The following is a 13,924-nucleotide window of genomic DNA, read 5'->3' as shown; positions in this document are numbered from 1 at the left end:
CATTTTATTATCTGAATTTAACCCCACTGCACCATGAAAGCACTCACTGCTGTATCGCCAGTGCTTTGCACAGAGCACATGCATAGTAGGCACTCATTGGCTAGCTCTTGGATCGATACAAGAAGTGAGAGCACCATCACCTTCCTTGCCCCTGATATGGTCTGGATCACTGTCCCCACCCAAATCTCATGTTAAAATGTAATCCCCAGGCTGGAGGTGGGACCTGATGGGAGGTGACTGGATCATGGGGGTGCTTTCTTATGGTTTAACACCATGAGAAATGATGATAGCAAGTTCTCCTAAGACCTGGTTGTTTAAAAGTGGGTAGCACCTCTCCCTGTCTCTCTTTTTCCTGCTCTGGCCACATAGGACAAGGCTGCTTTCCCTTTGCCTTCTGCCATGATGGCAAGTTTCCTGAGGCACCCCGAGAAGTCGAGCAGATGCCAACATCATGCTTCTCGTACAGTCTGCAGAACTATGAGCCAATTAAACCTCTTTTCTTTACAAAGTACCCAGTTTCAGGGATTTCTTTAAAGCCATGCAAGAATGAACTAATACACCCCCAAATCAGGACTCTGATCATGTCAACAGAGGGAAGCATCCGCCTGTTGAGCCTGTCAACCAAGGCACTCAACTCCACTTGTTCTGAGGAGCCGAAGCGTGGCCCAGGCAGAATTCCATGAAGGTAACATTACATTCTCATTAATGCTGTGTGACACAAATTTACTGATGCTCTTTCCCCCATGTTTACATCATGAATTGGTTCTCTGCAAAATGAACCACTGATTGATTCCCCGTCCTTCCCCCTCTCACGAAACATCTGTCTTGTGGTTTAATCAGGAAGGCCTGTGGGACTCTCCTATTTATCAAGAAAACAAATAGGCTCCTCCTTCTAACTAATAACAGATAAACAGGATGGAGGCACATCTATATATGCCAAGGCAACTTTGCCTAAGCAATTAGAACCTATGATCCTATTCCATGCCTCTGGCCCATTTTTTAAGAAAATAACAAACAAAATTAATCAGCTATACCTCAGTCTAATCACAACATAACATAAGACGTTGCAATTAATGGGCTGTAACTGGAAAATTATTGTAGAGCAAGGTAGGTTAATCTAGCATGTCGGTCACTCCTGGATCCAACTCATCTGTTTGGTCAATGTCCAAATCCCTCCCTGACTCCTTCTCTGTAATTTCCCTTGTGGATACAGGCAATATAGTGGAAAAAAATCTCATAAATAATGTTCTCCCCAAAGGAGCTTACAGACAATGCTAAGATATTTAGGTGTCTTAAGATCACACTTGCTGGGCGCAGTGGCTCACACCTGTAATTCCAGCACTTTGGGAGGCCGAGGCAGACAGATCACGAAGTCAGGAGTTCGAGACCAGCCTGACCAACATGGTGAAACCTCATCTCTACTAAAAATACAAATATGAGCCCAGTGTAGTGGTGTACGCCTATAATTCCAGCTACTCAGGAGGCTGAGGCAGGAGAATTGCTTGAACCCAGGAGAGCCGAGATGGTGCCACTGTACTCCAGCCTGAGCCACAGAGCGAGACTCCATCTCAAAAAAAAATAAATAAATCCATAAAAAATCACACTCTTAGCACACACCCTTATGGAGACAGGATGAGAAATGGGTCTGTACCGGAAATTATAACCTTTACTTATCTCCTTCTTTCCCGTTTCCACTATTCAGAGCTAAAAAGCCAGCCTTACTCTCAGAAATAAATCATCCAAATAACAATTGATTTCAACATTTCTATGTACATGTCTTACCCAGTGAGTATTGGTATTTAGAAGGATGATCCTAAGGACCCACCAGATCGTTAGTCATCTATGACTTAATTATGTTCAGAATGTCCAATTTACCAAGGCAGTCAATGTTCTAGGAAGGTCCTATTTTTTTCTGATATATTTTAGAAAGATTTTTCAGAAAGCCCTGAACAAAGAAAGGAACTCAGGTTAATCATGAATGAACTGGAAAATCAAAATAGCTGTTGTGCCCAGTTCACCTGGGCATTATTGCTCAAAGAAGTTGGTGCTTGTTTATGTAGCATTCTGCATCTGTTCTGTGTGTATGCAGGAGTCAGACAGATAGGGAGAGATGAGGAGAGACAGAGGTGAACATCCATCTTCCCAAAAGCTTCCTCAAGGCACACAATGTCCTTTGTCGGCTTCGGATTTCTGCATGAAGCCCAGAACACAGCTCTGCAGGAGAGCCACACTCCACCCTGAGCTTCTGACCAGCCTTATTTCCAAGGTTACGTTTTCGTGGGTGGGGAACACGGTAATGAGAAGAGGGTGCACACTCACCGTGAAGACCACCTTCAGGTTGTTGAGCATCTCAATCTCCTTAGGGAAGCCCCGGCTGCCCCATCGCACTAGGTAGTTCTCACTGTGGGAAGAAGAGTGGCAGCCTGTTACTGACAGGGGACCTGGCATCCATTTAATAAAAACATTCACCAAGCATCTACTATGTGCCCAACACATTACTGGCTGCTGGGTGTAGGCAGCTGTTTAAGATAGAAATGGTCCTTCCCTCCGAGAGATCACAGTTGTGTTGAGAGACAGACATTGGACGGGCAAGAGCAAAGAACTATTAACATATGTGTATTTCCCACTTCTGTCCCTCTCCCATCTGCTAAGCAAATTCTGGCACAGCTGTCTAATATTTTTGAAGAGCATCTGCACACTGATAGAGGTTACTGAGAATGGCAGAGATGACAGGGGAAAGGACTTTAGTATATTTTATTGGACATTAAGAATATATTTACCCTTTCCGGCCCATTCCCCATTCAACACTGAGTAAAGATCTGAATTACTTTAAGTTACCCTTTGAATGTAGAGCTGTTTCCTTGAGTGGAATGTCATACTGTGATGGGTCATATAGGGTCTCAGCCATTATCTAAGATACAATTAAATAACTGTTTAAATGCCATTGTGACACTATTTATATAAAATTGTGCTACAAGCTAAGAACCCTGAATCTAAAAATCCAAAATATGAAATGCTCCCAAACCTGAAAATTTTTAAGTGTCAACATGATGCTCAAAGGAAATGTTCATCAGAACATTTTAGATTTCAGACTTTTGGATTAGAGATGCTCTACTGGTAGGTATATATAATGCAAATATTCCAAAATCCAAGAGAAAATCTGAAATCCAAAACACTTCTGGTCCCAAGCATTTTAAATAAGGAATAGTCAGCCTGTATAAAGGAAAAGTTCAGGATGTTGTATTAATGTATATCAAATGGACCTGACCTAGTGGGTGGTCAAGGAAGTCTTTGCTGAGGAAATGACATGAAATAAAGTTGGTCAGGAAAAGAAGGTAGGAAAGGGAAATGTTTCAGGCAAAGTCAACATAAGTAAAGGCCATGAGTCAAGAAGGAGCTGGATGCATCTAAGAAACAGATTCAAGGGGGCTGGGCGCAGTGACTCATGCCTGTAATCCCAGCACTTTGCGAGGCCAAGGTGGGCAGATCATCTGAGGTCAGGAGTTCGAGACCAGCCTGGGCAACATGGTGAAACCCCATCTCTACTAAAAATATTTAAAAAGTAGCCAGGTGTGGCAGTACACACCTGTAGTCCCAGCTACTAGGGTGGCTGAGGCAGGAGAATCACTTGAACCTGGAAGGCGGAGGTTGCAGTGAGCAGAGGTTGTGCCACTGCACTCCAGCCTGGGTAAAAAGGGAGACCCCCATCTCAAAAAAATAAATAAAAACAAACAGATTCGAGGGAAAGTTACAAGAGAAAAATTAGAGGGAGATGCTAGATCACATAGGCTTTGTAGGTCATTCAAGGATTTTGTCTTGATGCTGAGAGTAATGGAAACCCATTGGAGGGTTTTATGAGGAGCAGCTCCATGGTTCTGACATACGATTCTTTACCATCTCATATCTCCTAGCAGCCATCATGCTGGTCAGTCCCATCACTCCAGGAAGACAGAGAAGTCTAGCACTTATTTAAGTTAGAAGAAGCTTAATATAGTTTGCTGAGTTGAGTCATCAGACTTTCCATGCCATCTAGGAGCATATAGTCAGTGCTAAATAAGTGCCCATTACTTTGAATTAAAAACAAGATTTTTTAAAAATTTAAAACTCAAGTTAGCCTAAGAAGGCATAAAAGAATTCAGCAAAATTAAAGGGACGTGACTTCCTTTTAGAGCTTTTTTTTTTTATCTCTAATGTCTGGTTCCTCTCTCTCCAGTCACCCCTAAAAGGTTAATGAGAGCAAACTGAGCAGAGTTCAAGCAGGCAGTGGGGCCAATAGCAAAAATGAACATAGTCCCAGATTAACCAATGCTTAAAACTCAATCAAGTTAAGTGGATCTTTTCATCTTTTGTGTTTTTTTCAGTAAGATCTAAAAATTGTAGTGGAGTTTGCAGTAAACTAACCAGGAATGCTCCATCCAAAATTTTTTTTTTATTTTTAATTATTTCTCGTTGGTAATTTCTGTACTGTTGTTAGTGAAATGCTTAGACACATTCCAGTAACTTCCATCATATGTAGGCAAGCCCCTCAGTGACCCAGCTTGCTACATCTAAACAGCAAGCATCAGCAATTTTCTTCCAGGAGAAGCACAATCATAAAAATCATAAATAAGGACAGCAATCTGGAGGGCTGAGCTGGCCCCATCCGTCCTCACCCAGGAAGATCTAGGTGGTAGAATCTGAAGGCTACGGCACCAAGACAGGTAAGACCTCCTCCAAATGACACCCTCCTCGGAGGAACAAGGAGTACTATTCCAACTCCTCATCACACAATTTTTGGGCATAAGACTTACTACTAGACTGATACCTGAACTGCTTCTCTTTTGTCCTGTAAAAATTTACATTAAATTTCCCAAACAGGATCCCTTCAGGGATCTACTGGGGACCTGACCATGATTCAGTCCAACACTGAAACATCGATCCCAGCTATATTCTCCCCAGTCCACATCTGGGCCACACTGAAGATGTCTTAACATGCCTGTTTTTCACTGTATGTCGACCCTGGCCAGAGCAGGCAGGAGCCCAGATTTCTTGCTTAGGGGAAGAGCAGCTCTTCATAGTGAGACTGACATTGGGAGTGTTCCCAGATTCCCCTCCCCACTTCCTGCATTGTGCCTCTTCTCTTTTTCCTTTGCTTTCTCCTCTTTATGCGATTGCTGGTTTCTACCCGCTTTGTCCTCCTCCCTCTGCTCATCCCCACTCTCCCAGGGCTGGCTCTCATCTCCAGCACTCTCAGAGATGTCACTCAGGCACACCCCATTGAGCATGGCATGCCAGGTGGCACGGCAGGGAGCACAGCTGCCACCTTGCTGATTCATGGCCTCCCTCCACAGAGATGGTCCAGCCATCCATCACTGAGATGGGGCCAGCCAACGACACTCCCTCGTCAATGTGGCAGGCAGTAAGCACTTTTAGGATCTGCTTGTGAGCACTTTCAGATCTGTTGTGTGTCATAGGCCCCATACTATTCCCTCTCAGTTGCTTCCAAGGCTCCTGAAACTGCAACCAGTGAGCCTTTCAGGAACCTTGGGAGTAACTGAAAGGAAACAGCAAGGGGCCTCTGCCTCTGACACCCAAAGCAATTCAAGGTGGGCCTAAGGGACCAGGGACACTCATTCTCAGTGTCCACGAAGGCTAAGCCAGGTGAATTGGGCTGAATCTTTAAGGTTAGGGACTTTGGTGCATAATAAATACCTTTCCACCATAATGGTACTGAAACCCTGGTGAAAATGGTTTAGAATACTTGACACAATTCATTCCTTGGTGACAGACTTAAGTGGGAAATAGCTTGTCTTTGGAGTCAGATGGGCCTGTGTATAAATCCCAGCTCTGCTCTTTACAAATATTTGCGACTTTGGGCAAGTTGCTTGACTTCCCTGAGCCTCATTTTCTCATCCTAATGACACGGAACCGTGAGGATTAGATGGGACAATGTACAGACCCCAGCACATTCTTCTGAGATGGACAGCCCCTCCAGTTTTATGCATGTCTCCAAGAGGCTGCTGTTTACTGAAGCACCACTATTCACCAGGCATGGTGTATTCATTCATTTCATCATCATAGCAACAAGCCAGGAAGACATCAACAAGCCAGGAAGACAAAAGCAGAGAGATCATGTTCTAGCTCCTTTCTAATGTGTGTCTCTACAAAAAAAATTAAAAATTAGCCAGGCGTGGTGGCGCACGCCTGTATTCACAGTCAGTGGCCTCAAATATGAGACCATGTCTTGGTCTAAAACCCTAATGGAGGGGACAGGCAGTGGTTGCTTGAGAGGAAGGATGGTCTGAGCAGAGGCTAGGAGTCTGGCAGTGGGAGCTGGAGGAGCAGCAAAGTCTCTTCCCTGGAGATTCCCAAAAGTATTTTCCCTTCCTTGAGCCAAGGCACCCAGAAGTTCCCTCACTTCCTCCATTGCCAAGAACAACTTATTAAAGTAGTAATGATAACAGCCACTGCCCCTTGCAGTACAGGCACCATGTGCCAGGCCTTGTGCATCGCAACTCTTTCTCATTAAAGCCTGAAGGAAATGACCCTGTGAGGTCAGCACTCACATTGTGCAGATGGGAAACTCAGGCTTAAGAAATATTAACAACCTGCCCCACGTTAAGAAAGAGTAAAGGCTGGGGCCAAGATGTGAACCCAGACGAATCTCAGAGCCTATACCCTTAGCCTATTGCCGCTACAGAGGATTTGGAGCATTCATTTCTTAACTCCTATTCTGAAAGTAGATACTGGCAGAGAGCAGTGGCTGACACCTATAATCCCAGCACTTTGGGAAGCCAAGGTGGGGGGATCACTCGAAGCCAAGAGTTCGACACCAGACGGGACAATGCAGCAAGACCCTGCCTCTACAAAAAATTAAAAATTAACCGGGTGTGGTGGCGCATGCCTATAGTCCCAGATACTCAGGAGGCTGAGGTGGGAGAATCGTTTGAGCCTAGGAGTTCAAGGCTACAGTGAGCTGTGATCGCACCCATACACTCCAGCCTGGGCAGCAGAGTGAGACCCTGTCTCAAAACAAAAAAGCAGTAGACATTTTTATTCTAGCCAATGCTACTTGTCTGAATCTTATTATTTCTGACTGTTTTCTGGTAATCAAAATCTATTTTACAAAACCCTACAACCATAAACTCCACTGTGGGAAAAAACTGGTGGTAAATAACACTTCCACTCAACTCCTACACCCTCCAAAGAAGTTATTTCCACGTTCTCACTAAGGCACAGTCTCTTTTCCAGGTGGAAATTGCTCCATAAGTGAGGATGGAAGGAAAAGATGCTCTGTGCACTGCTTCCCACAGTCAGAGAAGTAGGGCAACACTGGACATACCTACCTTATGACCGTTTGCTTGTTGGGGTCATAGAGAGACATGAAGAGCTCAGCATCTTCCCCAATTCTGCACACAAAGTTTCTCACAAACACATAGAGGCTATGGGTGGGGGATGAGGAGATCCGGGAATACATTCCATAATCTGGCTGGTCTTTTGACTGAAAGGCAGAAGGAAGAAGGAAAGAAGATAGAGAAAATTAGCCTGGCACCACTCAGAGCAACACAGAGATAGTCAAGGACATTGGGTTCAAGCCTGAAGTGTTGGACATTCCACCCAGCTCTGCCATCAAAAGCTTCTGCAACTTGAATCAATTCACTTTGACTCTCTTGGCCTGTATTTTTCTATCTTGGGAAATGTCGCCACTGACCCAGACTTCCTCATAAAGTTAGTGTCATAAAAAGCAAAAACTATAAAAGAAAAATATTGCTTAAATGGATTTTATCAAAACTATAAACTTTTGCTCTTTGAAGGATGCAACAGCTAGGTGCAGATTTGGAGAAACTAGCAAAACATATCTGACAAAGAATTTGTATCTAGAATATACGAATGACTCTTACAACTAATTTTGAGGAAAATAACCCAATTTAAATGGGCAAAATGTTTGACCAGACACTTCCCAAGAGAAGGTACAAGTGGAAATGACAGGAATCACATGAAGAGATACTCAACATCACTGCACATCAGAAAAATGAAAATTAAAACTACAATGAGATACCACTACACAACCGCTAGTATGCCTAAGTTAAAAAGTCTGATAATATCAAGTGTTGACAAGGATGTAGAGCAACTAAAACTCTCATATATTGCTGGTAGAAATGCAAAATTGGGCTGGTGTGGTGGCTCACACCCGTAATCTCAGTACTTTGGAAGGCTGAGATGGGCTGATCATTTGAGTCCAGGAGTTCAAGATCAGCCTGGGCAACACAGTGAAAGCCCATCTCTACAGAAAATAAAAAAGGTTAGCCAGGCATGTTGATATGCACCTGTGATCCCAGCTACTTGGGAGCCTGAGGTGGAACAATCACCTGAGCCCAGGGGGTCAAGGCTGCAGTGAGCCGTGATCACACCACTACACTCCAGCCTGGGTGATAGAGTGAGACCCTGTCTCAAAAAAACAAAAAAACAAAAACAAAAAATTGTACAGCCATTTCAAGAAATAGCATGGCAATACCTTAAAAAGTTATATATACACTTATCGTATGATCCAGCAATCCCACTGCTAAGTATTGCCCAAAAGGAATCAAAACATGTCCAAATAAGGATTTGTTTCCCAATGTTCATGGTTGCATTAGTATAATAGCTCTGAACTGAAAACTTACCCAAATGCCCAATAATTGGTCAATGCTATATACCATTGGTAACTGGTCAGTGGTGTACTGACTCAGTAATAAAAGGACCAAAATGTTAATATGCACAACAACATAAACCTCAAAAACATCATGCTGAGTAAAAGTCAAACACAGAAAATTAATACTGCATGGATTCCATTTATATGAAACTCTAGAAAAGGCAAATCTACAGTGACAGGAAATTATAGGTTGCACGGGGTTTGGGGCTGGAGACGGAGCACAAAGAAACTTTTAGGATGATGGAACTGTTCTTTATCTTGATTGTCATGACGTTTATCCAACACAATATATTATTACGATTCATTAAAGCATAATTTAAAATGAGTGAAATGTACTGTATGAAAATTATATCTTAATAAATCTAAAAACACAATTGCTTTCAAATAATACAGAGCAGCTAAAATAAGTTTTTTAATAAAAATCAGACTGTTAACCTTTCCTTGAACTCTTTCACTGATTTCCCATCAGTGGGAATAACATCAAAACTCTTTTCCAAAACCCCTCAGGCCCTTCGAGATCTGGCTCCACCTACCTGCCTCTGCAAATCGTTGCCTGAACTCCCCCACTGTTCACCACACCTCATCCTTGTTTGGCTTTCCTACTCCTTCAATAGTCAGAATGCAGTCCTACCTCAGGGCCTTTGCACCTGCTGTGCCCTCTGCCTGGAACACCCTGTCCCAGATCATCCCAGGCCTGGTGCCTTCACATGATTCAGGTGTCAGCTCAAATGTCACTCTTGAGAGAGGGCTTTCATGGCCGTGCCTTTTAACATAGCTCCTGAGTCACTTTGATTCACATAACCCTGGTTCATTGCCTTTTATAAACTCATCTGGAATTAATATTTTCACTTATTTATTTAATTTTTTATCGCCTTTCTTCTATTCTCCCTTCTGGAAGCTACAAGTGCCAAGAGATCGAGAAATTTGCCTGGCATTTAACTACCTGTGAGATGGATGTTAAATGAATTACAGATGTGGGTACAAAACCACAGTTAAACACATGTGGCTGCTGATCATCTCAGGCCATAGACAGATCCCCTTGAATAATACACAGTCTGGTTCATTAGCCCATTGTTTTAAGTTTATGATGTGCTCAATGATTGGATCACTTGGCCAAAGCCTATTTAGTAAAGCTCACCATTTCTTCTTTGATACGCTCTGTGATTTTACCAGTTGCTTCCTCATGTGCATGGAACAAGCTGATGACGCTGGTATTATCGGGGTCCAAGATGTTTCCGTCTTCATCTCTGACAATCAAATCCAGCTCAAGGATTCTGTAAAGCAAAAACTGGAGGTGAAGATAAATCAGGGGAGAACTTTAGGTCACTGGTGAGAAGCTTTTTACCAGAAAGTTCTACTGATTTCCGGGGATCATACAGTCGCAAAGAAGAGCTCTACCCTGATAGCCTGGGACACTGCTAGTGAGTGCATATTGGTACAGTAGACCCCCTTTGGAAGGTACTGTAGTAGTGTGCATTCATTTTTTTAAAAAGGTGTATTTTCCACGGTATTAAACTGAAACACCCAACACTTGAACTAGGATGTGTTGCAGCCTTGACTGCATCAGCAAATATTGAAAAAAAAAAACAAAATGTCGGCTGGGCATGGCGACTCATGCCTGTAATCCCAACATTTTGGGAGGCCGAGGCAGGCGGATCACCTGAGGTCAGGAGTTCAAGACCAGCCTGGCCAAGATGGTGAAACCCCGTCTCTACTAAAAATACAAACATTAGCTGGGCATCATGGTGAGCTCCTGTAGTCCTAGCTACTCAGGAGGCTGAGACAGGAGAATTGCTTGAACCCGGGAGGCAGAAGTTGCAGTGAGCCGAGATTGCACCACTGCACTCTAGCCTGGGTGACAGAGTGAGACTCCATCTCACCAAAAAAAAAAAAAAAAAGTCTAAAAGAGAAATGGCTAAATCAACAGTGACCTATCTATAATGGAATACCATATAGCAGAGCTTTTAAAATAGTATATAGTTTTACTATATTTAATAATATATTTCAGTGCAAAAATCAAGCATGGAAAGATGCATATAGTGTGCATACAATATTTATTTTTATAAATAAATAAATAATAAAACAAACAAAAAATAGGCCAGATATATTATCTGGGTGCATGTATAAAAGTAAGCTTATGTATGAAAGAAAGCTCTGAATGAAAAAAAGGACCAAACTACCAACACAAGTTATCCGTGGGACAGGTAGGGGCCTAGGGCTGGAGGAGTAAAGGGGTCAAAGGTTACATGTGCCTTGTCTCAATTTATTTAATTTTTTTTTAATGAGTCAGGGTCTTGCTCTGTCTTCCAGGCTAGGGTACAGTGGCGTGATCATAGCTTCCCATAGCCTCGAACTCTTGGGCTCAAGCAATCCTCCCACCTCAGCCTCCTGAGCAGCTGGGACTACAGGCGCATGCCACCATGCCCAGCTACTACCGTACCTAGCCTCTTTTAAAATATATACAAAGAGGAGGTATTTATATATTGTTCAATAAAAATTTGAAAATAGCACTTGGGGAAAAACAGTCTCAGACATATTGACTGTTACCCACAGCTTGCTTTCAGCTATTTGACTTCCAGGCCACAAGCTTTTCCCTGTTTGGTACTGATTTGTTTCAATCACACCTGTCATCCTGACCAGCATCAGTGACACTAACAGCAGCAAACTCACACAGCACTTACAATAAGCTCACGTAGGATAAGTGTTTTACATAAAATTAATCCATTTAATTCTCATAACAACCCTATGAAGGAGATATTATTAATAACCCCATTTTACAAATGAAGAAAAGACTGAGGACATGAGGACTAATTAATTTGCTCAAGGTCATATAGCTAGTGAACACTAAGAATACATTTCTGTCCACACTCACAACCTCTCTGGTATGCTTGCTATAATAGATAGGAGGAGCCTAGGAGCAATGTATGGGTTGCAGGGTGGGGTAGGGTATGTTTGCAGAAACTTTAACTTGAAACTGCTTTTGCACTTGATATTGAGATGAAGAGCCTCAGTTGTCCATACAAAGAAGATAACAGGAGGTGGGCTGATGGATTCTGAGAAGGCCAACCGTAGTCCTGCTTGGTTGCCACTACTAAGTACCAGATTCTGGAAGGGCAGCAAGACAAATGAAGGAGACTACGTCTTCATCTCTATCAGAGAATCGAATTGAGAGGCACATCTCTCATCTTGTCCAAATGTAGTCGGAAGGTAGCCAAGGTTCACCCATTTGTGCACATTCATTAGGAAATTAACTCCCAACTCAATATGACTCATAATGGTGCACAGCCATGCTGCCTAATGGCAATGCTAAGGGGGAAGAAACACATTCAGCTAATGCTTAGCAGAGGCTCTCCTGACCTTGGAAAAGATGGAGCATTGCCAATACATAATTTAATGCCAAGATCTCTCTGGCTGTTCTCCTCAATATGTATCGAAGTGGATTCAGTTCTAAAATACATGAATAAAACATTCTCCTAGGTCTGGCTATCTTGGGATGTGGAGAAGTCATTTGAGGATTCCTCAATCCTTGGACATCAAAATCACTTGGAACTTTGGGAGCTTCAGTAGGATTGACAGGACTCCTGTGACCTAGGGGCAGGAGAGGCTGTCCTCCACAGCCTCTGAATGCAGCCACCATGCATTTTGGGGAGCAGAACATTTAGGCATCCTCTCATCAGGATATAACCCCACTGCTCTCATCTGTTCAAGGAAGTGATCAAATGAAGCCAAGATGAGGGTAGAGGGAAAAGCCCCCACTGTATGCGTATAAAATAAAATTTTAAAAAAAGGTAAACTCAGCTGGGCATGGTGACATGCACCTGTAGTCCCCGCTCCTCGGGAGGCTGAGGTGGGAGGAACACTTGAGCCCAGGAGATGGAGACTGTAGTAAGCTATGATTGTACCACTGCATATGCCACCTAAAAATCTGTGATGGCTCCCCACTGCTGTCTGGACAATCCAGACTCACTTGGCACTAAAATCCTCAAGGTTCCAGCCCCAGTCCACCCATGTCTTCCTCTCCGTGGTCACGTGAACCTTTCATCTCCCACATTCTTTCCCTCTGAGTTTCTCTTCTCCATTTCACCTAATAATTCCTGCTGGTCTAGTTAGATTCAGAGTGGTTGTCATCTCCACCCTGACTCCCACCCCCACATCCTCCAACCTTCTTGCCCATGCTTCCTGCACTCCTAATGTGTATGACTTCCGACTGAAAGTGGCTGTTTACTTCTCTGCCTCCCTTATTAACCCACATGGCTCTTGGAAGGCAGTAGAGTGCAGCAGTTAAGCACTTGAACTCTGCAGCCACATTATCAGTTCAAATTCCACTGCATCTTGAGCAAAATCACCTGCTGTTCAAAAGACCACCAGGATGGCTAAATAGTAGAAAGTGTAACCAAGGAGCTCAGCTTCAAAATGTGTTTTAAAACTTTTTTCTTGGCCAGGCTCGGTGGCTCACACCTGTAATCCTAGCACTTTGGGAGGCCGAGGTGGGTGGATCACAAGGTCAGGAGTTCGAGACCAGCCTGGCCAATGTGGTAAAACCCCGTCTCTACTAAAAATACACAAATTAGCCAGGCGTGGCAGCATGCGCCTGTAGTCCCAGCTACTTGGGAGGCTGAGGCAGAAGAATCACTTGAACCCGGGAGGTGGAGGTTGCAGTGAGCTGAGATCATGCCACCGCACTCCAACCTGGGCAATAGATCGAGACTCTGTCTCAAAAAAAAAAAAAAAAAAAAAAAAAAAAAAAAACTCAAGATGTAGCCTTGAGAAAAACTGTAGAAACCTTTTTTTCCTTAGTCTTAACATATACCCTTGAAACCTACTTTGAAGCTCCATTCCCTTCCCTCTTCTACCATATACGCTCTTACTCCATGCACATTTACTTAACTCTATGCTTGTTAAGAAATTCCAGGGGCTAATTGAAAACAAACCAGGCATGAGGGTGCAGCTACAGAATTCTCCCCCACTTAAAGACTGCCTCAAGATGGATCGACAGGCTGGCCACTGTCAAGATGGCACCAGCCTGTTCTCCAGACCAGCATCAGGCCTAGACACATAGCCCCTGCACCCTGCACAGCCCCTGCATGCCTCCCACATCCAGCTTCCCTTTCTGAAACCCTTGCCCTCAGCCCAGAGTCTTGAAGTGGTTTCTAGAGGGGTGAGCCTGTATGTTTCCCCATGACTAGCTTTGGAAATAAAGTCACTTTCCTTACAATGCACTTTGTCCCTGTTACTGGCTTTGCAAGCAGCGGG

The 13,924-nt window shown here is 43.5% G+C and overlaps 1 protein-coding gene across 3 annotated transcripts in view; it reads right to left on the bottom strand.

Moving 5' to 3' along the window:
* Positions 1–13,924, bottom strand: part of DOCK2 (dedicator of cytokinesis 2) — a 436,838-nt gene that overhangs the window by 383,039 nt on the left and 39,875 nt on the right. For all 3 annotated transcript variants that reach the window (XM_028849908.2, XM_028849910.2, XM_077937437.1), the window contains exons 7-9: positions 9,810–9,945; positions 7,326–7,480; positions 2,320–2,401 (exon numbers count right to left, since the gene is read on the bottom strand). In XM_028849908.2, coding sequence (XP_028705741.2) covers positions 2,320–2,401; positions 7,326–7,480; positions 9,810–9,945 — 373 coding nt within the window. The remainder of the gene's footprint in view (positions 1–2,319; positions 2,402–7,325; positions 7,481–9,809; positions 9,946–13,924) is intronic.

The sequence above is a fragment of the Macaca mulatta genome, chromosome 6 (genome assembly GCF_049350105.2).
Source record: "Macaca mulatta isolate MMU2019108-1 chromosome 6, T2T-MMU8v2.0, whole genome shotgun sequence".
Lineage (NCBI taxonomy): Eukaryota > Metazoa > Chordata > Mammalia > Primates > Cercopithecidae > Macaca > Macaca mulatta.
The sequence above is the reverse complement of the archived record's forward strand: the minus strand, read 5'-3'. Positions and strand labels throughout refer to the sequence as shown.